Here is a 25,341-nt window from a genome sequence, read left to right as displayed (position 1 = left end):
CAACACACCTTAGCCTACCATTTGTCCATTATTGATGCAATGCATATTAAATCAGGTTTGTTATATTATTCGGGTTATTGCGCATTGGGCTGCATTTTGCGAACTTAACCACTCGGCCACGGAGGCTCCTATTCAATTATATTTTTCAAATATAGGTCTATATTAGATAAATGTTTCTTTCAGTTTCAGTGGGGATGTCATCAAAGTTACTATGGAATACTGACCCACCGTCTTATGCAAATTCAGGGTTGAGGCATTCAAAAGATGATGGAACAATATATGTAGAAAAGACTGGTCATTATTACATATCGTCACAATTGAAAACAAGAATTGCGGAAGCGAATGATACAGATGAAACTTTAGACAGCATCTTTAGACATTACGTGCATTTAATCAGAAACAAAGGGGCGGAGGGAGTAATACTTGAAGATGCAAAATCCCAGTGTGAAATGGCGTCAGATGTTTCTGAAAGTACAAGCGTCCTTGGCGCTGTGTTCCACCTCGAGGACGGGGATCGACTGTATGTGTCTACTTCTCATCCTCAAAATATTATTTCTGACAAACACAATAATTACTTCAGTGTGTTCAGCCTTTTAGATTTTAAGTGATACATTATGTTTTTGACTAAATCAATTCTTCATGTTAAATCTTACTCCCCATATATTCTATACAAAATGGATACTTTTCACGGAGCTTCCAGACATAGCTAGACCTATTTCAGAGTATACGTCCTTCTGTCATTTTGAACAATTATCCCAAATTGACATAAAATAAAGAGGAAAAGTAAGGGTCTTGTATCTTCTTAGAGGTAGTTTTTTTTCTATCACATTTGTTATCTGCATAATTACCTCAAAATAATTATCACTGCTGCTACCTGGTAGATCTATTACCACTCATACATACTAAAATTGAGTTTAACGTCATAAAGTACAACTTTTTGTCTATTTTTGTTTCTACAGATATGCCATTACGCGTCTCGACACGATGGTTACCCAGATGGTTCCTTTACGGCTCTTAAATCCTTTAGTATCAAAGACTAAGGTAAATCATTTTGCGTAGCATGGCCATTTTCCATTTGTTTCCACAAATATTTTTACAAAATCTTTATGATCGGTGTTTTTTTTTAAAAAAAGCTACGGCATTGCTAAACGCAATCATACTTCAGGTAAAACTATTGAAGATACTTTTATGATATGCACCAAAAAGGAAATGACTTACCAAATTATTGGCAACAGCAGCAAGCAAAAGCATTAATATGTAATCCACCACTAGAAACTATATATTATTAGGGTATATATGCAATTAACATAATGTTTACTTTGTTTGTTTTTTTTATGCGTTCAACAAATTTATTAATATGGATAGGAAAGTATGCAACTTTGTCCTTACGCTGACAATTTTGCGTTTTTGCATGGGTAAAACGATCTGCGCTTTTTGAAATGTGATATTTTAGTGCAGTTATTACAATATTCAAAAGTATTAGTCACTCGTTAAATGAACATGCATTTTCAGCTGCTGACGTTTGTACAATTTTTACCGATTATATGGAATTATCCGTTACAATCACTCAAGTAAGCTTGATATGTTGCGATACGAATTTTTCACGTTATGGTAGAATTAGATCCAGGCAGCCGGTTAGCTCAGTCGGTTGAGTACTCGCCTTGTAAGCGAAGGTTTCTAATTTCGAGCCCCAGACTGACTGTACTTTTTGTCGTCCTGCGAAATTTTGCGCCTAACGTTCGTCCGTGGTATGCTTGTGATACTTTGTACATTTTGGGGCTACATTGTGGGGTGAATGTAGTAGTACGAGCTTGGTCATTTTAGGGGAAAGCTGGTGACAGGCAGTCGGTTAGCTCAGTCGTTAGAGCACTTGGGTTCCCGAGTTCGAGCCCCTTACTGACTGCACATTTATTTCATCCTGCGACAATTCAAGAAATTTAATGTGTTAGACAGTTTGTTAGGATGCAATATAGCTTTTCATAAAATAATATTTTATCTAGCATAATTATCGATCAAACTGCACTGTGGAAGGTTTGTGGTTCAGCCCAGATTCCCGCCCATGCCTGTTATGATTATGCTTGTAGGAGCAATGTGGTTCTTATTGCACTATGAAAAGCTGGTTCTTATTGTACTATGAAAAGCTGGATAGTCGCCATAGGACACGTAATTGTGTCATTGTGATGTAAAACCAAACAAAAGGAACACTCTTAAGAGTATTGTAATATAGATACAAAGTAAAACATACCACAGCTCAGGCAAACAGCAACAATTACAAAAATCAATCCGTTTTCAATTTTCATCACGTCACTGACAGAAGAAAACTTGCTGTTTATTACGCTAATATAACCCTTTTAAATATGAACCTTTTCGACAAGGATATTTATTTTGTCATGCACTAATGAATAAACATCAAAATATTAAATAATATATATAAACATCAAAATATTTAATTATATTAGATATATTGCTAAGCTTGGCGACATCCCAACAGAGGGTAGAGGCCTCCGTGGCCGAGTGGTTAAGGTCGCTGACTTCAAATTTCTTGTCCCTCATCGATGTGGGTTCGAGCCTCACTCAGGGCGTTGAATTCTTCATGTGAGGAAGCCATCCATCTGGCTTACGGAAGGTCGGTGGTTCTACCCAGGTGCCTGCTCGTGATGAAATAATGCAAGGAGGGGCACCTGGGGTCTTCCTCCACCATCAAAGCTGGAAAGTCGCCATATGACCAAAAATGTGTCGGTGCGACGTTAAACCCAACCAACCAACCAACAGAGGGTACTCTATAACCAAATCCTATTTATCTATCAAACCATAGAGGAAAGCCTAAAATTTTGAAAATAATTTAGCGAAGACATATCTATGAAGACTAATGCACTTGCAACACATGTACTAAATCTAAAACTTTTACTTCGCTTTGTATTTGGTATTCTTGTCATCGGATTAATGAAAGGGTAGACATTCCGCGCGACGACAGCTTTAGACTTGTCATAATCAGTTTTATTCAAACAATATAATAATGAAAATAAAAATCAACAAAAAACTACATTTCTTACTGGAAAATGTAATAGCTGTTGATGTGTCAGAATATTATTTTTCAATAGATATTTTTCTCTGTTAATGTAAAATATATTTAACTGATTGATATAGATATAAAAAGATATTTGTTATGTAAATCATAAAAACAACTATTTATTGGGAATGCCTTATAAAATAGATCAACTGGGAAACCATAGGTTAGTCAAGAAATACGACATAAATAAAAATGTTGCAGGCTCGATTTGATTGAGCCTGTTCGTGGACGGTTGTGCGAATGCATTCTACCGCCCATGCCCTCTAGCCCCAGATTGAGCAGAACTCAACATTTATACATATAACAAATACCATAATATAATCTAGTGACTATAATTACTATCATCATTATTATTAATAATAATACAGTGCAACCTCTCCAGAGCGGTCCTCTTTACAGCAAAAACCTCTTCACAACAACATGATCAATATTTCCCATAGCTGAAATTTACTTTCAATTTAACCGCTATATAGCAACAACCTGTCAGCAGAGATTAATATTTGTATCTCCCTAAGGGTGTTGCTCTGCAGGGATTGTACTGTATATACCACATTTATATAGCACCCTTCATATAAACATACGCTCGAAAGTGCTTTACATAAAAACATTCATATAATGTTCAATAAGAAAAAATGGTAATATGAAAATTACATAATGATAATCAGATACATAGCGTTTTAAATTAAAGATAAGCAGATCAAAACATGAAACAAAGTACGACAGCGTAAAAAGACTTACTATATCCTTAAGAAAATAAGAAAATATTCAACACGAGCTTGTTTTAGCACCTTATTCATGTCAGCATACTGTGTTTGATAAATTTGGTGATCGACTGTCAGTTTACTTTACACCATTTGCGATCCAATTGTCGTTTCTGATGTATCGCTTCGTGGGGTTGCTCGGTATACCAAGGACATGAAGGTATTAACACAACAGTCTTGGTAGTCAAATGGACGAGATTGTCTGCTATAGAAATTAACTGATTTGAATATTCCTCCATAAATTATTCAAAATCAGATGGAATACATTCAGTGTTAAAGAAATCCATTCTTCGTACATGTATATCTTCTCGGAATGAATCAATATCGATGAAAAGGAATATTTTCGTACTGGGTTTGGTTTGGGAGCTTTAGCGTCGAATATCACAGCAAAATGATCACGTGACACCTTTCCATTAGATTCAGTCCAGGATCTATGACCTCTATGTTCGAAATCGTGTTATCATTATCTCTGGTTATCACTACATCCAACGTATACCCAGCAACATGTGTCTAGTACATTTTGACGCATGCCCACATGCATCTAGACTGCCTGTTAACATTTTTGTGTCACTATTTTGCAGTAAATCAAGACGGAAGGTGGTGGCCTTGTCAACTGAAGCATAGTTAGTTAAGAAATAGGGCAATTCTTGCTCTAGGAAAATGTTTGTGTTCAAACCGTTTTCTTTGGATGGGATGGGGGTGGGCTGTATATAATGGCAAGCCGTATGGTGTGTTCGCCTGTAACTACATTGCAATCTATATATTCAAGCTGGGAAAATTCGTTTCTCCGCTTGATGTGACAATATTCACTTGTATGGCTACCTTGTGAATGATCGCAACGTCCTCCCTCACCGGGCCTACCGAGGCATGTTTCAATTATGGCACAAATGTTGAATTCATTTGTAAGAATGAAGTCACTCATGAAGAGTATTCTAGTTTTCACTGATCGTGTATTGACTGAACAAATATTGATGTTTTGCTGTCCCTCAACTAATGTACAATTGTCAGGTTTTATCCATATCAAGTTGTTACTATTTACCCCATTGTTAATGTTTCATGCTCGCCTTATCTGATTTTCCCCACATCGAGTCCCTCTATATTATCAAATACTTGAAAGTGGATCAGGTTAGGTTCTGATATATTTTTGACTAATATATATAATTTATAATGATAAGCTAAGACAGAACTAAAAGTTTTCAACATAGCATTTTATATTTCCCAGAAAATGTAAAAATTAAAACAAAAAGAACTGAAAATATAAAAACATCGTCAGTTTTTAACATTTGTTTCTAAATAAATCTCTTAGATTCAAATATTTTCCCATTTTGAAGCATTTCTTTTTGCGTTTCATTTAAGCTGCAAAATAGTTTTTAAAAGCTAAATCTCTTACTTGTCTTAGAAACTAGTTCTCCAGGCTCACAGAGTAAGAAAAGATTCTTAACGTTAGAAGAAAACGATCCTATATCCTTAAAGTGGTGCAAGGGGCACGAAAAGTGTTGGACTTTTCATTAACTCTCATGAACAGACTCATTATTACTGAGTGTGCTTTTATTTTGCATGGTCGTATTTTTACAGATTTTATTAATGTTTTATTTATGATAAGAATCACAAAACACCCCGAAATAAAATATCATACAGTATTATAAATGCTGATAACTGGAAGAGTCCATGAATTGGGAATCTTATATGTATTTTTATACGCCATCGAAAGCGGGCTGGATTAGAGTGGCAGCCACGAAGAGTTTCCACTCTCGAACACTAACATTTTTTATCAATATTCACCAAGCTTGGTCAGAATATTTATAGGAATAATATCTCACAGAAGTACGATAACCAGCTAGTGTTCAGTGCTGGGTGATTTACCATAATTGATACTTTTACTAGCGGTGTCGACCTAGACTAGATGCTTTTGAGGTAAATATGACGCCTGGAAATACGTTGATCCATCCATTCCAGGTTAGGACTTCCGTCGACCTCCCATATTAAACAAGAAACTTTACCTTTTTTAAGTAAATTGTGAAGTTTTGATAAATCTGCGTTCAATAAATTTCTACATTATAAAAAGAATTTTGATCCCAATTTGCAAAACTACCTTAATGAATATCAGACATAAACTTCAATTCAGAGCTTTTTAGCTCGACTGTTCGAAATGATTTCGTTTAAACGAAATAGTTATTTCGTTAAAACGAAATGATTTCGTTTTTACGAAATGCTATTTCGTTAAAACGAAATGATTTCGTTTAAACTTATTTCGTTAAAACGAAATGATTTCGTTTAAACGAAATAGTTATTTCGTTTTAACGAAATGATTTCGTTTAAACGAAATAGTTATTTACGGAAGCTTATAAGGGCCTACAGTTGGTGAGATGTTTTGTGCTAAGTCGACTTGTCTTTACTCGCCTAGATAAAATGTTTTACACATGTCAATAAAATTTATTGACAAAGATTAAAAGTATAGAGGTAATGCAACTTAACCTTTCTCGATATGCTCTATGTTTTTCTCTTTTCAACTTAACTTTTCTCGATATGCTCGATGTTTTTCACTTTTCGACTTAACTTTTCTCAATATGCTCGATGTTTTTCTATTTTCGACAAATATTTAATTGAAAAAAATATACATCGTGATTTTCGAGAAAAACATTGTGAGAAAAATTTAAGTTGAAGGTCACCGTGACCATGACATTTGACCTAGTGACCTCATTCTCAGTTAGGGCCAACTAAGGCACTGGGAGATCGTTGTGGCAAAGTTTCATCAAAATTCATTCAGTAGTTTCAGAGGAGATACGGAAGAACTGACTCACGGACGGATGGACAGACAGACAGATGGATGGTAAACCTATAGTAATCTCCATATTTCCATGTATTCACATACCAAATTACATTAATCTAGCCACTATAATTTTTGTTATCAAATGATCCATATGGGAAAACTATATTTTGACTATTTCTGTTGCCATAGCAACATGAATTTTAACAAAGTATTGTGCATAATTTCAATATTGCCATCTATTCACATACAAAATTACATTGATCTAGCTAGTATCAAAGCTTTGATAGTGTTTGATATATTTAGTCGAGCTTAAAAGGACAATCATATATAACTGAATGGGAGGGAGGTGGGGAGGGGGCGGGGGCGTGTGGAAGTGCTCTTTTGAAATTTCACATGTTCATACTGAAATAGGGCTGGAAAATAAAAACAAAAAATAACTGAGGGAGGGATGTCACCCTGGTGGAGGGGGTGCAGGGTGTCGGGATGCGGGGAACTGTTGTTTTGAAATTTCACATTTTCACATGTTTATACTGAAAATATAGCTGAACAATAGATTTTTTTAAGGGGGGAGGGGGTCACCTCAGTGTGGGGAGGGGGTTGTGATGTGGGGGGGGGGTGGAAGAGGGGGAAGTGTTGTTGTGTTATTATGAAATTTCACATGTTCATATTGAAATATAGCTGAAAAATAAAATCATAAATGAAACAATAACTCTGTGCAGACAAGACCACAAATTAGACAAGTTTTGCCCTTTTAGGGGATATAACTCTGGAGTCAATCATGGGATATGCCTGGTTCAAGAAAGGAACCAAGATCTTTTGGTGGTAAAAGTTACGTGCATGTTTAGTTAAAATCAACTCACAAACAAGAAGGGTTTTTATAACAAAAACACATGTCTCCCCCAGCCTCCATGATTTGTTACTGTGACTATTTGTGCCAAGTAATTTGAAAATCCTTTTTGTGAAGGACAGACGGACGAACTTACAGGATTTGTGGGGTAATCCCTTATATTACCTATTATCTTCCTTTGATCCTTTTAACCCCACAATACTATTTTTTAACCCCACAATACCAATTTTACCCCAGAATGACCACAACCTCAGAATGTCAAATTCAACAGAAACGCTAACCCCAAATTTACATGTGGGCACGTCGGGACAGACAGACGGACAGACAGACAACTCGGGGAAAAACAATATGTCTCCCTAGAATATTTCTTGTGTAGACATAATGAAACCATCACTGTGCAGACAAAACCAATATAGGCAATTTTGAACCTGACGTGTTTAAATATCACGTGACATGCATAATTATATCGCCTTAAGGTAAACGTTATCGAGAAAAAGATGTAACAAGTCGAGTAAATTATGTTGAAATACCAAATACATTTATCTTCTTGTTATGTTTCTTGACGACTTCGCTGAAAGATCTAGTTAGACGTGTAGAAGTTAATCGCATTGACAAATATTTCACGCAATTCGATAAAAAAGTATGCGTAATGATAAAAAAACATTTACGTATAAAGTATTAATTATCACGCCTCCATCAGATGTTTTTGTTCTAAACGAAAAGACACAAGTTGACTTGACGCGAAACTTTTAGGTAAGTGGAGGCCCTAATAAGCTTCCGTAGTTATTTCGTTAAAACGAAATGATTTCGTTTAAACGAAATGATTTCGTTTAAACGAAATAAAAAAAGTCTCACATTACTTAAGTGGAAAAAAGTGTGTAACATGTCACTTTAGGGGCACCGTACATAACCAAGTTAGTTAACTCTTGTGTTTTTTGCAATATATAGCCGATATTAGTGCACCTGAACTTATTTAGGACGAACTCCTAGCAAAGATAGAAGATACAGAGTCCGACTGTCCATCGGCTGTCGTTCTGCGTCAACAGCTTTACCATCGTCTGTCAATCTGTCTCAGCAACTTTACTTATTAACACCTTTTACTCTGAAGCTATCAGTCAGAATTACATATAACTTGATATGTGGCCAAAAGAGCTAAAAACAGAATAACACCTTTAAACAACTTATTCTTTGAATCAAGTTTATGTAGTTCCACCAAATTTGGCCTGTAGCATCCTTGCATGGACTTCTTTCAATTTGTTTAAAATGGTTTAGTTTGTTTTTGTAAAGTAAAATCTAAAAGTTAAAAGCTAAACTTGTTCCTATTTAAGGGTATCCAGAGCTAAGAATAATAAAAAAACAAATAAACGATTTCCTCCATTGCTCTGCTTGACGGACCTTCACAAAACTTACTCTAGGTTATTGGCATGGTTTCGCTTAAACCTTTCTTGCACCACCGGAACTTAATCAGGCCGAGTGGTTATGGTGTCTGACTTTAAATCACTTACCCCTCATCGATGTTGGTTCAAGTCTCACTCGGGGCGTTGAATTCGTCATGTGAGGAAGCCATCCAGCTGGCTTACGGAAGGTCGGTGCCCGCTCGTGATGAAATTATGTACGCAGGGGGACCTGAGATCTTCCACCACCATCAAAGCTGGAAAGTCGCCATATGACCTATGAATGTGTGACGGTGCGACGTTAAACCCAACAAAAACAAAAGAAAGAACTTAATCTAGGGAAAAATCTTTAAACATTTTCTTCTCATGAACTTCTGGATTGATTTTCACCAAATATGTTCCGTAGCATCCAAATATGGACTCATCCTTTTTTATCCAAATGATTTCACTTAACCCCTTTTATGGACCCCAGAGCTAAACATAAAACAAATATTTAAATAAATATCTTATCATTAACCCACTGAAACACCATTTCTAAACTTGGTTTGTAGCATACTCGGACCGACCTTTTTCTGCTTGATTGCAGGTACGTACCACCAGAGCTGAAAATGTAAACAATATCCTCCTCTCATGAACCACTTTCTGGTCTGTGGCAAATTTGGTTGGCCCTTTCTAGAGTTTGTTCAATTGCTACGTATTAGGAGCAAAAATTAGGAAAACCTTCAAATAACTTTTAATGAAATTATTTAATGGCTGTTCACCAAATTAGGTCAGTGGGAAGTTCAATAGGCAAAGGTCTTTCTCATGTTAACACATAACGAAGTTACAGACGTCTAACTAGCCTATTCAACATTCATCCAATATAATTCTGTAACTGGAGTATATTGGCGTGATATTTGGTAACTTCTGTGTTCCCAAAGTTAACTGTTCACACATTTTATATAGACGACTAAACAGAGGACAGTTTCGCATATTTTATTACTTGCTAAGCTATTACACATTTATGTGTAGAACGACAAGAAGGTCATAATTATAGGTTATAAGCTTTGTATCAGGAAACATGCACGAGTTCTTCAGCTGAAGAACGTGTGCATATTTCCCGATGCAAAGGTAATAACCTTTTTATTACATACGCATCTACACGTATAAATATTATGTAAATATCATAAATATGTTCAACAGCCTGAATAGGATTGACAATACCGAACTAAATAGAAAAATAGAGTGCAACAACACACACTGAATTACGTCACGCACCCGATATGAAATTCAGGCATCAGTGTATGAAAAAATATTGACGTTTCCGGTACCAGTGTAACTTAACGGGGAACAGAAACGAGTATGTAATAATGCACATCATTGAACCAATTTCAAACAGAAACACATATACAAAGGCTTCATAAATATCATGTATAGCAATAAAAACAATTAAATATGATTCAATAGAATATTTATAGGTTATTAGCTTTGTATCGGGAAATATGCACGAGTTTTACAGCGGAAATATTGCGCGATTTTAGGAACGCAATATTCATCCACTGAAGAACGAGTGCATATTTCCCGATGCAAAGATAATAACCTTTTTATTACATACGCATCTATACATATAAATAAAATGTAAATAGCATAAATTTGTTCAATAGCCTGAATAGGACTAACAATAATGAACTAAATAATAAACAATAGTGCAACAACAAACACTGATTTACATCACGCACCCGATATGAAATTCAGGCGTCAGTGTATGGAAAAATATTGACGTTTCCGGTACCAGTGTAACTTAACGGGGAACAGAAACGAGTATGTAATAATCATTGAATACCTTATTACATACTTCAATTAATAAATCTGGTGGCCATTAGCAAGTATAGTCAAAGGGAGGGAAGTCTGTCTTAATACGACTAGACATCACTAATTCTAACAGTGATAACAAATAAGGTTAAAAGATACAAATTTTCATTTACAATTATACATGTTTTACCCATGATGCTAGTAAATTTTCTGTTTCTGACATGGGATAAAACCAATGCACAATTGTCCTACGTGACAATTTACCAATCTCAGTAGCTTTGTACCCGCCCGCTTAGCTCAGTAGGTAGAGCGTCGGTCCACAGATCGCGGGGTCGTGAGTTCGATCCTCGGGCTGGGCATATGTTCTCCGTGACTATTTAATAAACGACATTGTGTCTGAAATTATTAGTCCTCCACCTCTGATTTATGTGGGGAAGTTGGCAGTTACTTACGGAGAACAGGTTTATACTGGCACAAAATCCAGGAACATTGGTTAGGTTTACTGCCCGCCGTTACTTTACTAAAATACTGTTGAAAAACGGCTTTAAACCCAAAACAAACAAACAAACAGTATTTTTGTCGCCAGTACCATTTAGAGTTAAATCTTACTTACTGTACATTAAGTGATATGCCATGATTTTCCTATTGCATGACATGATTACTGAGGCATGATGGATAGTGGATAGATGGTTTGAAATGAACTGTTTTATGTACGAAAACATATTAAGAGTGAAAAGTTAATAATGTATAAATGTCATCACTGTGATGATGTACCATTCCTAAGCGGTGTCCCTCCTCGTCATGTGAGGAAGCCATCCAGCTGGCTTACAGAAGGTCGGTGCCCGCTCGTGATGAAATTATGTACGCAGGGGGACCAGAGATCTTCCACCACCATCAAAGCTGGAAAGTCGCCATATGACCTATGAATGTGTGACGGTGCGACGTTAAACCCAACAAAAACAAAAGAAAGAACTTAATCTAGGGAAAAATCTTTAAACATTTTCTTCTCATGAACTTCTGGATTGATTTTCACCAAATATGTTCTGTAGCATCCAAATATGGACTCATCCTTTTCTATTCAAATGATTTCACTTAACCCCTTTTATGGACCCCAGAGCTAAACATAAAACAAATATTTAAACAAATATCTTATCATTAACCCACTGAAACACCATTTCTAAACTTGGTTTGTAGCATACTTGGACCGACCTTTTTCTGCTTGATTGCAGGTACGTACCACCAGAGCTGAAAATGTAAACAATATCCTCCTCTCATGAACCACTTTCTGGTCTGTGGCAAATTTGGTTGGCCCTTTCTAGAGTTTGTTCAATTGCTACGTATTAGGAGCAAAAATTAGGAAAACCTTCAAATAACTTTTAATGAAATTGTTTAATAGCTGTTCACCAAATTAGGTCAGTGGGAAGTTCAATAGGCAAAGGTCTTTCTCATGTTAACACATAACGAAGTTACAGACGTCTAACTAGCCTATTCAACATTCATCCAATATAATTCTGTAACTGGAGTATATTGGCGTGATATCTGGTAACTTCTGTGTTCCCAAAGTTAACTGTTCACACATTTTATATAGACGACTAAACAGAGGGCAGTTTCGCATATTTTATTACTTGCTAAGCTATTTATGTGTAGAACGTCAAGAAGGTCATAATTATAGGTTATAAGCTTTGTATCAGGAAACATGCACGAGTTCTTCAGCTGAAGAACGTGTGCATATTTCCCGATGCAAAGGTAATAACCTTTTTATTACATACGCATCTACACGTATAAATATTATGTAAATATCATAAATATGTCCAACAGCCTGAATAGGATTGACAATACCGAACTAAATAGAAAAATACAGTGCAACAACACACACTGAATTACGTCACGCACCCGATATGAAATTCAGGCATCAGTGTATGAAAAAATATTGACGTTTCCGGTACCAGTGTAACTTAACGGGGAACAGAAACGAGTATGTAATAATGCACATCATTGAACCAATTTCAAACAGAAACACATATACAAAGGCTTCATAAATATCATGTATAGCAATAAAAACAATTAAATATGATTCAATAGAATATTTATAGGTTATTAGCTTTGTATCGGGAAATATGCACGAGTTTTACAGCGGAAATATTGCGCGATTTTAGGAACGCAATATTCATCCGCTGAAGAACGAGTGCATATTTCCCGATGCAAAGATAATAACCTTTTTGTTACATACGCATCTATACATATAAATAAAATGTAAATAGCATAAATTTGTTCAATAGCCTGAATAGGATTAACAATAGTGAACTAAATAATAAACAATAGTGCAACAACAAACACTGATTTACATCACGCACCCGATATGAAATTCAGGCGTCAGTGTATGGAAAAATATTGACGTTTCCGGTACCAGTGTAACTTAACGGGGAACAGAAACGAGTATGTAATAATCATTGAATACCTTATTACATATTTCAATTAATAAATCTGGTGGCCATTAGCAAGTATAGTCAAAGGGAGGGAAGTCTGTCTTAATACGACTAGACATCACTAATTCTAACAGTGATAACAAATAAGGTTAAAAGATACAAATTTTCATTTACAATTATACATGTTTTACCCATGATGCTAGTAAATTTTCTGTTTCTGACATGGGATAAAACCAATGCACAATTGTCCTACGTGACAATTTACCAATCTCAGTAGCTTTGTACCCGCCCGCTTAGCTCAGTAGGTAGAGCGTCGGTCCACAGATCGCGGGGTCGTGAGTTCGATCCTCGGGCTGGGCATATGTTCTCCGTGACTATTTAATAAACGACATTGTGTCTGAAATTATTAGTCCTCCACCTCTGATTTATGTGGGGAAGTTGGCAGTTACTTACGGAGAACAGGTTTATACTGGCACAAAATCCAGGAACATTGGTTAGGTTTACTGCCCGCCGTTACTTTACTAAAATACTGTTGAAAAACGGCTTTAAACCCAAAACAAACAAACAAACAGTATTTTTGTCGCCAGTACCATTTAGAGTTAAATCTTACTTACTGTACATTAAGTGATATGCCATGATTTTCTTATTGCATGACATGATTACTGAGGCATGATGGATAGTGGATAGATGGTTTGAAATGAACTGTTTTATGTACGAAAACATATTAAGAGTGGAAAGTTAATAATGTATAAATGTCATCACTGTGATGATGTACCATTCCTAAGCGGTGTCCCTGCTTTCAACTTGTTTTTTTTATATTTTGTATTTCATGTTTTGTATATTGTCTTGCTTGTTGGTGGCGTTTCTTTTTTCTGCCCCCATCACCCCTTGAATTAACGACCCTCTCCTTTTGCTGTGAGTGAAATTAGGTGCCCATCATATCTTTGGCCATCGCCCGTCAGTTGGTGGTGCCCCTCTGTGTTACTGCGTCTGCGTGCCTGTGCGCTTGTGTGTATGTGCGTGTTTACGCTGCTGTTGTTTGTGGTGTAGTCCTGAAGACCATGGTTTTGGAGTATACAATTAAAGGAAGGGAAAAATTTTACATAAAATAAATGCGTGTTGAAATTGAACTGACGGAAAGCAATAACACTGAGATTTGGAGCCTAATCTCAGCAGGTTTGGCCAATTTTAAAACGAATTCATAAACAGTAACTTAATATATGAGCCGCACCATTAGAAAATCAACATGATAGTGCATTTGCGACCAGGATGGATCCAGACCAGCCTGCGCAGCCGCGCAGTCTGGTCAGGATCCATGCTGTTCGCTAACGGTTTCTCTAAATGCTATTGGCCTTGAAAGTGAACAGCATGGGTCCTGACCAGATGGCGCGGATGCGCAGGCTGGTCTGGATCCATGCTGGTTGAACATGCACTATGTTGGTTTTCTCATGGTGCGTCTCATATTGCCATTACATCAATCCTTAAAATATTACAATTTCAGACTATAAACAAGATCTCAAAAGTTAGCATTAATTATGACCAATCTTATAAAACCAGTAACAAATCAGTGACTTTCTGTGCTAAAGTGTTATACATGTTTGTGTATATGTACATTTTCTACAGTAAAAAGAAAGTACAAAATTAAGAATTCGTTTTTAAAATTGTAGATATTTCTTCATCAAATTAAGATCATGCCATTTTAGCAAGTGTTCAATTTTCTCTAACTGAGTAAAAGGCTATGCATTTTATTGGTTTCTTTTCCTAGCACTTAAGAAGATGGTAATGAATTAATTTCAATAGTCATTGTACACGATTTATATATTTATATCATTTTCAGATAAACTGACATAACCAAAAACTATGGTCATTACAATACTCCAGAGCCGAAACATTTATTTTGTCAAACAAAAAATCATTGAAAATATTATAAATTTATAACTGCAATAAAGGTTAGCATTTTTTGTTATCACAAATATGTATACTATACACAGTTTAATGAAAACTAGATCAATGAAAATGGTGATAGATCAGATGTTAAAATTAATCATACATTATAAAGTGATGAAAGAAATATATTTATCATAAAAATATTTACAATAATTATACAGGGTACACGTTTTCGTGAATTTCAAAACAAAACATCTGACCGGCGTGTTTACTGACTTCGTTTTCTATGGAGGTACTTAACAGACAATAAAATAATTGTATTCCATACCAAACGACAATTTCAAATATATTGCGATTTTAGATTTTATTGACAGCATTTAAACTTTGCTTTTGTGGATTGGTCTTGAAATAATTAGCAACAAAATGTCCCGTAAAACACACTTAGATGTTGACTTGCCATTAATAAAAATGTGCAGCGTCTTTTGTGTCAGTTTAATTAATAAAATCAAATATATTATATATATGATTGCAGTACTTAGTTTCATCGACTCGTACTTTTGGATGTAAATATTCTCTGGATTTATGTCAATATCCCTGGTCAAATGTATTTTGCACACTTCTGTAAATACGAAAATAATGAACATATTCGAAGATGCTTATGTGAAAGAAACAGGTGAAAAATTATAATGTGTGTAAATAGATTTACAATGAATTATGTACACTTTGAGTCTCTTAGCTAGCAGGAATATGGCCAAAGCCTATCTTAACAGAATTCTCAAAATATATTTCCTGAAATTAACCGAAGCTAAAAGTTCCTCATCAGAAACCTATCGGTTTTCATAAACCATGTCTGCCTCAAGGAGATCAGCATAATCTTCTTCTTCAAACCCCTTGTTTGTTTCCGGAGTTTCATATGTGTAATTGTCTACACCGGCTTGAAACGATGGTATCTCTATTCTAGCCTTTCCCTCACGATCCACTTAAAAATTAAGATAAGAATTGATACTGAAGTTATCCTTTTTAATAAATATTATAACCATCTTATACAGCCAAGCTTAAAATATAAATAAACTTGACATCAAAATGTATTTGTGGTCAATACAGAGACGTTGAATATACACTTAAAATCTAAAATGGAATGTATTATAGTATTGGTCTTTTTCAAATGAAGTAAGAGGGTCATGATGTCATGAGTAATGTGAGCTATATGTTTCAAAGGTCAAACTGATGCTAAAATATTAAGAAAGTAGGTCAGTGGATCAAATTTATGGTTACTGAAAGTCAGTTTTAAGATCGGTATGCAATACTGTACATGTCATCCAAATTTCAAGACTGTATCTGAAAGATCGAAAAGTAGGTCAGAAGGTCAAATTCATGGTCACTGAAATTCAGTTTTAAGATCAGTCTGTAAAACTGTACACGTCATCCAAATTTCATGGCTGTATCTTTAAAAAAACAAAAAGTAAGTCAAATTCAAGGTCACTGAAAGTCAGTTTTAAGATCGGTATGCAATACTGTACATGTCATCCAAATTTCAAGACTGTATCTAAAATATCAAAAAGTAGGTCAGAAGGCCACATTCATGGTCACTGAAATTCAGTTTTAAGATCAGTCTGTAAAACTGTACACGTCATCCAAATCTCAAGGCTGTATCTTTAAAAAACAAGAAAGTAGGCCAGTAAGTCAAACTCAAGGTCACTGAAAGTCAGTTTTAAGATTGGTGTGCAAAACTGTACATGTCATCCGAATTTCTAGGCTGTATCGTAAAAAACAAAAGAGTAGGTCAGTCGGTCAAGGTCACAGTCAAGTGACTCCTAATTACTTGGGGCCAGTAGGTAATTATAATTAAACAATATAGGAAATGTAATCAAATAATATTTGAAGTATTTTTCCCTCTATAATTCACAAACAAGTGACCCCAGGGAAGTGGCCTCTTTTCAGCCCATAATTTAATCAGTCCTGTTAGAGAATCACTAGGCAATGCTACACACCAAATATCAAAGGCTTAAGCCTTGATCTTTCAGAGAAGCAGACTTTTATTTTTGTTTTCCTATTTAAGTCTATGTAAAACTTGGAGCCCCCGGGGCAGGGCCTCTTTTCACCCAGGGGCCTAATTTGAACAATTATGGTAGAAGATTATAAGGCAATGTAACATACCACATATGAAAAGCCTAGGCCTTGCAGTTTCAGGCAAGAAGATTGTTTAGGGGCATTATTTGAATAATCTTGGTAAAGGGCCACTAGGCAATGCAACATACCAAATATCAAAAGCTTAGGCCTTGTTTTTTTCCTATATTAGTGTATATAAAGCTTGGGTCTCCAAGGGCGAGGCCTCTTTTCACCCTAGGGACATATTTGAACAAACTTAGCAGAGAACCACAAGGCAATGCTACATACAAATTATCAAAGGCCTTTGTCTTGTGGTTTCAGAAAAGAAGATTTTAAAGATTTTCCTATAAAAGTCTATGTGAAACTTGGGATCCTCGGGATGGGGCCTCTTTTCATCCCTTAGTTTTAATTTGAACAATTTTGGTAGAAGACCATAAAGCAATGCTACATACCAAATATCAATGGCCTAGGTCTTGTGGTTTCAGACAAAAAGATTTTTAAAGTTTATTCTTCTATATAAGTCTATATAAAATTGGACTCCCGGGGCGGGCCGCTTTCATCCCAGGGTAATAATTTGAACACTCTTGATAGAGGACCACCATGCAATGCTATATACCAAATTTCAAAGGTCTATATCTAGTGGTTTAAGAAAAGAAGATTTTTAAAGTCTTTTCCTATACACGTCACATACTTAAGCCCTATGTCCTGTGGTTTTTGACATAAAGGTTTTCATTTTTTTTCCTATACAAGTCAATACAAAACATATAATTTACCCTGTGGGTTTAATTTGAACAATCTTGATACAGGACCACTAAATGATGTTACATATCAAATATTAAAGCCCTAGGCCACGTGGTTTTGGACAAGAAGTATTTCCCTATATAAATCTATGTAAACTATTTGACCCCAAGGTTGGGCCATATTTGTCCCTATGGAGATACTTTGAACAAGGCAGTCTGAACGACAGTTAAATCATCCGCCACTGCTATGGATAGTGAAAGGGTAAACCTTTTGATCGTTTGACCAAAGTTTGATGAAAATCCTTCAAGGCGTTTAGTTGGTGACCAGGTGTGGGTGCGCAACTTCACATGTTTATAATAAATGTTCACAGAAAAGAATGAAAGAAATTTAATGAAATTCTGCCAAATGGTAAATTTGTTATGTACAAATATGTGGATTTTTAGAAAATTAAAGGGCAATAACTCTAAAGTTACAAAAGAAACCCGTTCGAAATTGTGTGTGCACAACCACATTATTATAGTGCTCTAAATTCTGTTAAAGTTTCATAGTTCAAGGTCAAATATGTCAAAAGTTATGATGCAGAAATTGCCATATCTATAGATCTATAGTACCCTATATAGTTAACACTGGAAACTTCTAAGGGCCATAACTCTGGCGTTACTTGGGCAATCTGTCTGAATCTTGATGGGCCCCATAACCTCATAGTGGTGAACATGTTTTTGAAGTTTTAAAAAAATTTAAATAAGGAATTTTTTTTTTGAGGGCGGGGGGGGGGGGGGGTGCGGGAGATAGGGAGGGATGTAATCAAGGTAAGGGGGTGACCAGGTGTTGGTACACAACTTCACATGTTTACAATAAATTTTCATGGAAAAGAATGAAAGAAATTTAATGAAATTCTACCAAATGGTAAGTTTGTTATGTACAAATATGTGGATTTTTATACAATTAAAGGGCAATAACTCTTAATTTACACATAAATCCGAACGAAATTGTGTATACACAACCACATTATGGTGATCTAAATTCTGTTTAAGTTTCATAGTTCTAGGTCAAATATATCAAAAATTATGATGAAGAAATTGCCATATTTATAGTACCCTATATAGTTAAAACTAGAAATTTCTAAGGGCCATAACTCTGGTGTTAATTGGGCAATCTGACTGAAACTTGACGGGCCGCAAGAACTCATAGTGATGAACATGTATATGAAGTTTTAAATAAATATTCCGAACCATTTCCTAGATATGGCTCCGGACGGACGGATGGACGGACGGAAAGACGGACGGAAGGACGGATGGACGAACAACGCCAAAACTATACCCCTCCGACTTTCGTCGGGGGATAACAAACTTGGTAGAGGATCATTAGATAATGCCACATACAAAATGTCAAAGCCCTAGGACCTGTGGTTTTGGACATTGTCAAGAAGATTTTTGATGTTTTTCCTTTCGGTTGCAATGGCAACCAGAGTTCTGTATGGAAATCAATTCTTTGTCTAATTTTAAATAAGGATCATGCACAAAACATTCCTGTGAAGTTTCATCAAAATTAGAGTGGTGGTTTAGACAGGGAGGTGTTGACGGACGACAAAAAAAGGACGCCGGACAATCACTGACCAGGAAAGCTCACCCTTGAGCACTTCGTGCTCAGGTGAGCTAAAAAGAAGCGAAAAAAAATGGTCATTAGCCGTACCTGTATATGAAACACTCTGTTGTACTACATTTTGATTTTCTGATGTAGCTGCACCAGCCTTTTGTTTGCTTCGACTATAAAACAACAAAAAATCAATTGTTTCATGATAACTTTATCGAATCGTTGAAAAATACATTTAAGTATTTATTATGATATTAAGTGATTTAATCCAAAGAGCTATTTCAATATTCGTCAGAGAGATTAGAAAATATGGACACCCACAGGCCGCTCAACACAACACAATTGAAACCGTTTCTTGGTCGGCTTGATTGAGCTTGTTCATGGACGGTAGTGGAAATACTTACTACTGTCCGCCCTTTTAGCCAAGCGTTGAGCAGCACTCAACATTTACACATGTTATATATACAAAAATAAAATTTACAGACATAACGCAGATATATTCTTACAACGCTCAATTCCATGGAAAGCGGCGCATTGTCCCTACTTTTAATACTGGACAAGCCTAAACGAGAAAACGATAGGCAAAACTAAACAAATTAGAATTTGTAGAGAGTTCTTGGGTTATTGAAGTTGCACATCGCACAAATTGTCCACAGACAAAATTGAATTAAAAGAAAGCACCGTATCGAAATTGTGCTTTCTTAAACAATAATCAAAACTATAAAATAAGGAGTATTGGAACCACCCAAGCCGAAATGTTGATATTTCTGGGGGATGATTGAAGAGTTTGATTTTGCTGTAAATTTACCATTTCCCTGTGGTCCATTTTTATGAACTTGAAAAACAGTAAACAAAACATCCGTTTCTTAAAGATTGATTCAATAAATAGGATGTTGACATTACGTGTTTATGTTTTACAACTTCAGTAATTTAATAGCAAGTTAAAAACAAAAACTAACACGATGTAATCTGCAGTCATCTTTTATTTGAAAGAACGTAGTTTTAAATGGAATAAAAACCATGAGTGTTATGTTAGATCCAGATTTACTATTAGATTATCATGTAAATTGAAGTTAAAAAGAACGCATATTTTTAGATGGGGGTAGCAAAATTAATTCAGTACTTATTGATGCAAGAACACGATGCAATCTTCAGTCATTATCAATAAAGTAGTTTCTTGAAAGGGAGTAGATGTTGTTTTTTTTAAATCGAAGAGATGCTTTGAGACCGTAAAAAATGAATAACATATATTTTCTTTGTTTGTGTCATTCCGTGAGAAAAAATACTTTTGCAGTCTCAAGGCCAATAAACTACGAACATCATTATATGTTTTAAGTGCAATTTCTGGTAACACTATATACTGAAAGCAGAAGAAACCATCCAGATGTACAACTGCGTATTTAAAAAAATATATATATAACAATACACTTGAAGAAATTCACGTGTTATTTTTTTTAAAAATCGATCAATCGTGAAGTCAGTAGTCCCATAATAGCCGTATTGCCCGAAATTCTGGCTGTATCTTCTACGTGTCTGTCACATTGTAGCATTCCAATTACACGCTTGCGCTGAATTTGATTCAGTCGTGCCATGTAGCCAACAATATTTTTCTTTAATTTTAGACTGTTTTTCGAGTGAGTCAGTCATCAATGTTTCCTCGTTAATTTCGTGCAAAGCGCCTATTGTGGGACAACTGACTTCAGGGTTGCTCGACTTTTTAAATTCTTAAAGTACAATGTGGTATGAAGAAAACAAGTCAAACTTATAAATTTAAGTTTTTATATTAAAAATATCCCAGTTATACATCTGAATAGTTTCTTTTGCTTTTGCTGTTAAGTATACATTTACACTATGTGCAATGCGCATTTATTATTGACAGCTTGAAACATTTTCAATCTAGTAGTGTTACGACATCATTTAATCTATTAACTCAAGTCAATTTTTAAAGCCAAAAGTACAAGAAATGTCTAAAAAATTAACAAATCAGCATTTTTCGTTACCATTCAGGAGAAATAATGACAAAAACAAACTAACTTTGGTTTAATTCTTTCTATATCTTCGAAACAAATTGAAATTTAGCTGTCTATATTTTGGGGAAGAAAAAAGAATTTTATTTGAATCTGGACCACATATCAGTAAAATGCTGTGAAATCTTCATTTCTTGGGCACGAATTTTGTGTGTTTTTTCCTGAAACTGCGTATGAATTCGTAACTTACAAACTTAGAAAATACAAAATAAGTTTTATTTATTCATTTGTTTTTGATTTCGAGGACTGGCTCAAACAAGAACTCCACAAAATATAGGCACCACGGACCCTGTATCTGCACCTCCGTTTTCTTTGCAAATGATATCTGTCCTTTGAACATAAAACAACATCATTATAAGGTAAAGTTGTTCATGTTAGATATTTGCTTTTATGTTTATTATGTTCTTATCAGTAAATCTATATTTGTCTACAAGTGTACAAAAATTTATACCAGTACGTTTAATCATGAAAAAGACTATCGAGGGAGAGTTTGAAATTTAGTGCATGAGGCAAACTTTTAAATTATGATCTACTTAACAAATCTACAAAAACTCTGAATATATCATTTTCACATACTTGTGTTGGGTATGTCTTACTTTCGAAAAAGAGTTTTAGTTATCTTTTAACATTATATTTAGATGCAATAATTGAAACGTTTTTCTTACCGCTTTATCATGCACGGTATCCCAATTGCTACGAGAAGCACTGCTACAGAACAGCCAAGTAATGTAAAACTAACTGTATTCAAGGTGTTGTTTGTCTGCTCAAGTACCACTATACAATCAAAATAAAAACATAGAGTACATGTATACATGTATGTAAACATAAGAAAAATGATAACGATATAAACACATAGTGAGTGCTAATTACTTAAATGTAATTTCTATCAGAAATATGTATATATAAAATGTTATTTAGATTGATGAAATTCTGGTATACGTAATTTCGATGAAGTTGTTATTCAGCCGATGCTAAACAAGATACCTGTTGTGTTTCGCATATCATTCGTTCCTAAGCAGTAATGTTGTCGAGAACAAGTACCGGAAGTGACACTGCAGCATTTACAGCCTGCGTTGCATCTTAAATGGCAGGGTGTCCCCCAGAAACCATCATCACACAGGGTACATCGTCCTTCATTCATATGACATTCAATGCATCGTTCAGATTTACACTGAATGTCACAGCTTTGACCCCAGTACCCGGCTTTGCATATGATACAGGAATGACTGTCAGGATACCTATGACAAGTTTCACAGTTTTCATCCTCACATTTGATATCACAGTTCAAACCACTTAAACCAGGCGCACAAGATGTACACGTTCCGGTCTTTTTATTGCAACCTTCTGCACAGTTTGTTGCGCAATTCTTTTCACACGAACTACCCCAGAAACCTAAAACGCATTTACTACATATTCCATTTGAATTGTCGCAATCTTGACATCTGTCTCCTGCCAGGCATTTGTTCTTACAAAACTTTCCCCAGAATCCGGCTTTACAAGAAGAACATTTTCCCGTACCTTTATCGCAACCACTGTAGCAGTTTTCATTACATTTATTCTCACAAACTTTTCCCCAATCACCATGTACGCATGAACTACATATTCCGGTTGTCCTGTCGCAAATGCAATTTACGGTGCAATTGTTCTCGCAAAAATTTCCCCACAACCCAGTTTTGCAATTCCAACAATATCCCGTATATTTGTTGCAGGAACTACAAGACTTAGTACAGTTTTTTTCACAAGATATCCCCCAATATCCGCTTAAACAAGAAATACAACCACCAGTGTTTTTGCTGCAATATCTGCATCTGTGATTTGTATCACATTGTTTCTCACAACGTGTTCCCCAAAATCCGTACTTGCAATCTGAACACGAAAATCCTTGAATTTTAGTACAAGACCACCTGGAACAGTTTGAAATATCACACGTTATATTACAGTGTTCTCCTGCAAATCCAACTGGACAAGTCTCACAAACGCCAGTGAAACGGTCGCATTTTTCATTTCTGCATTTGTTGCATACGTACTTACAGTTAGGTCCCCAAAAACCAGAGTTGCAAGTTTTGCAACTACCTGTATTTTTGTCACATTTTTTGCAATTGTTCGTACTGCACGTTTGTGAACAGTTACTTCCCCAAAAACCATTAGGACAAAATAAACATGTCCCGTCAGATTTTTGACAACTTTCACAATTTGTCGTGCAAACAATTGAACATTTAGAACCCCAAAACCCAGAATTGCAGTAAGTGCAGCCACCTGAAGTTTTATGACAGCCATCATGACAGTTTGTTGGACATTGTTTTTCACAGTTTGACCCATACCATCCTACTTTACACCTTGAACAGTATCCAGTTGACTTTGTACAATAATTTCTGTTGCATCCCATGGAGCACGGTATGCTACAGTGTGTGCCATACCAGCCATAATTACATGTGGAACACACTCCCGTAGTTTTTGAACACGATGAGCAATTGTTGTGACATGGCATATTGCACAAATCACCATACCAGCCATTGTAACAGGATGTGCAATTTCCATTGAAACGATTACATACGCAATGTGCCGGGCACGAAATGTCACAATGTTTCCCGTGATATCCTGAGTTGCATCCAAAGCAAGAGCCAGTTACTTTGTCACATCCGATGTACGTGCATCCTTTGGAACATCTACTTTTACAATCTTCGCCCCAGTACCCTCGAGCGCAATTCAAGTTTTGACTTGCCAATAAATGACCTAAAAAGTGAAACTAATATTCAGTGTGTATTTCATTTTACTAATTAGTCATACATATGTATATCTTTTGGTATATTTGGAAAAAAAACAGCCATTCATATAAGTGCAAACGTATCAATTGCATTAATTACTTATATGCCAAATCCTGAGAAGGTTCAGAAACGTGTCAGAAACAGGGATTTTAATGTTTATGTGTGTCTTGTTAACTTGCATTCTTTACTTGACGGGTTACACCATTAGTGTTGTTCGTCTTGCTTCTGAAGCACAGCGACACTATCAGATGGTATTGATGTGGTTACACAGTTTGAACTTTTGTCACTAAGCATATTGACTCTTTTACAGTGAAACATGGGTAACTGGATTTCAATAAAGATTTTCAAATTAGATGAACACGTCTGAAACAAATCAGCAATAATAATCATTAGCGCATGTTGCGGCGCTTTTTCCTTAATTGTCATATCATTATAAATAAAATCTGTAAGAAGATTTTTATGTGATGTTATACCTAAATATTATTCCCTGTATAGTATATTCTATACAAAATGAATTCTTATTACAGGGTAACCACACAGACCCATTTTAGAGTAAAATTCTTTCCATTATATTGAAGATTTATCCCAGACTGACTGACAGAAAATGAAAAGAAAAACAGGAATCTGAATCTTGTATCTTCTAAGGGACAGTTTTTTCTGTCGTTTTTTACTGCTAAATTACATCAAAATCCGCTGCTGTTACCTTGTACATGTATTACAATTCATACTAAAATTGAGTTCAGCTTCACCAAAACCATTGCGCGACTCGGCACAATGGCTCTCGTATATGGTTTCTTTCGTACTCTTAATCCTTGAGTATCAAAGACTTAAGTAAAACATTTTACGTAGCACGGCTGTTTCCCATTTGCTTCTTAATTTTGAACAAATATTTTCACAAGATCTTTATGATCGGGACTCTTAAAAAACTAGGTACTGCTAAACACAGGCTTACTTTAGGTAAAACTATTCAGGATACATTTTATTGCATGAATCAAAAGGAAATGACTTACCAAAATTAGTGACAACAGCAGCAAGCAATAGTACTAATCTGTTATCCATCACTAGAAACTAAATATCCTAAAAGCAAATGCAATTACCAGAAGGCTTACTTTGCTATTACGCTTTCAACTTATATATTAAAGAGGAAGTTTAGGTTGAAA

At 35.5% G+C, this 25,341-nt stretch overlaps 2 protein-coding genes across 4 annotated transcripts in view; one reads left to right on the top strand and one right to left on the bottom strand.

Annotated features, from left to right (window-relative positions):
* Positions 1-637, top strand: part of LOC123554707 (tumor necrosis factor ligand superfamily member 6-like) — a 62,637-nt gene extending 62,000 nt beyond the window's left edge. For all 3 annotated transcript variants that reach the window (XM_053547847.1, XM_053547846.1, XM_053547845.1), the window contains exon 4: positions 184-637. In XM_053547847.1, coding sequence (XP_053403822.1) covers positions 184-608 — 425 coding nt within the window. In that variant the 3' untranslated portion in view covers positions 609-637. The remainder of the gene's footprint in view (positions 1-183) is intronic.
* Positions 638-12,237: 11,600 nt separating this feature from the next.
* LOC123554667 (multiple epidermal growth factor-like domains protein 10) lies at positions 12,238-25,341 on the bottom strand. Its single transcript, XM_045344936.2, has 5 exons — positions 25,192-25,341; positions 22,401-24,149; positions 22,082-22,190; positions 19,489-19,562; positions 12,238-15,925 (listed from the first exon to the last, which is right to left on the bottom strand). The coding sequence occupies exons 1-5, from the start codon at positions 25,238-25,240 to the stop codon at positions 15,774-15,776; spliced, it is 2,133 nt and encodes a 710-aa protein (XP_045200871.2). The 5' UTR covers positions 25,241-25,341; the 3' UTR covers positions 12,238-15,773.

Source organism: Mercenaria mercenaria, chromosome 7, assembly GCF_021730395.1.
Source record: "Mercenaria mercenaria strain notata chromosome 7, MADL_Memer_1, whole genome shotgun sequence".
In the NCBI taxonomy this organism is placed as follows: Eukaryota; Metazoa; Mollusca; class Bivalvia; order Venerida; family Veneridae; genus Mercenaria; species Mercenaria mercenaria.
This window is presented reverse-complemented; position numbering and strand designations above follow the sequence as displayed.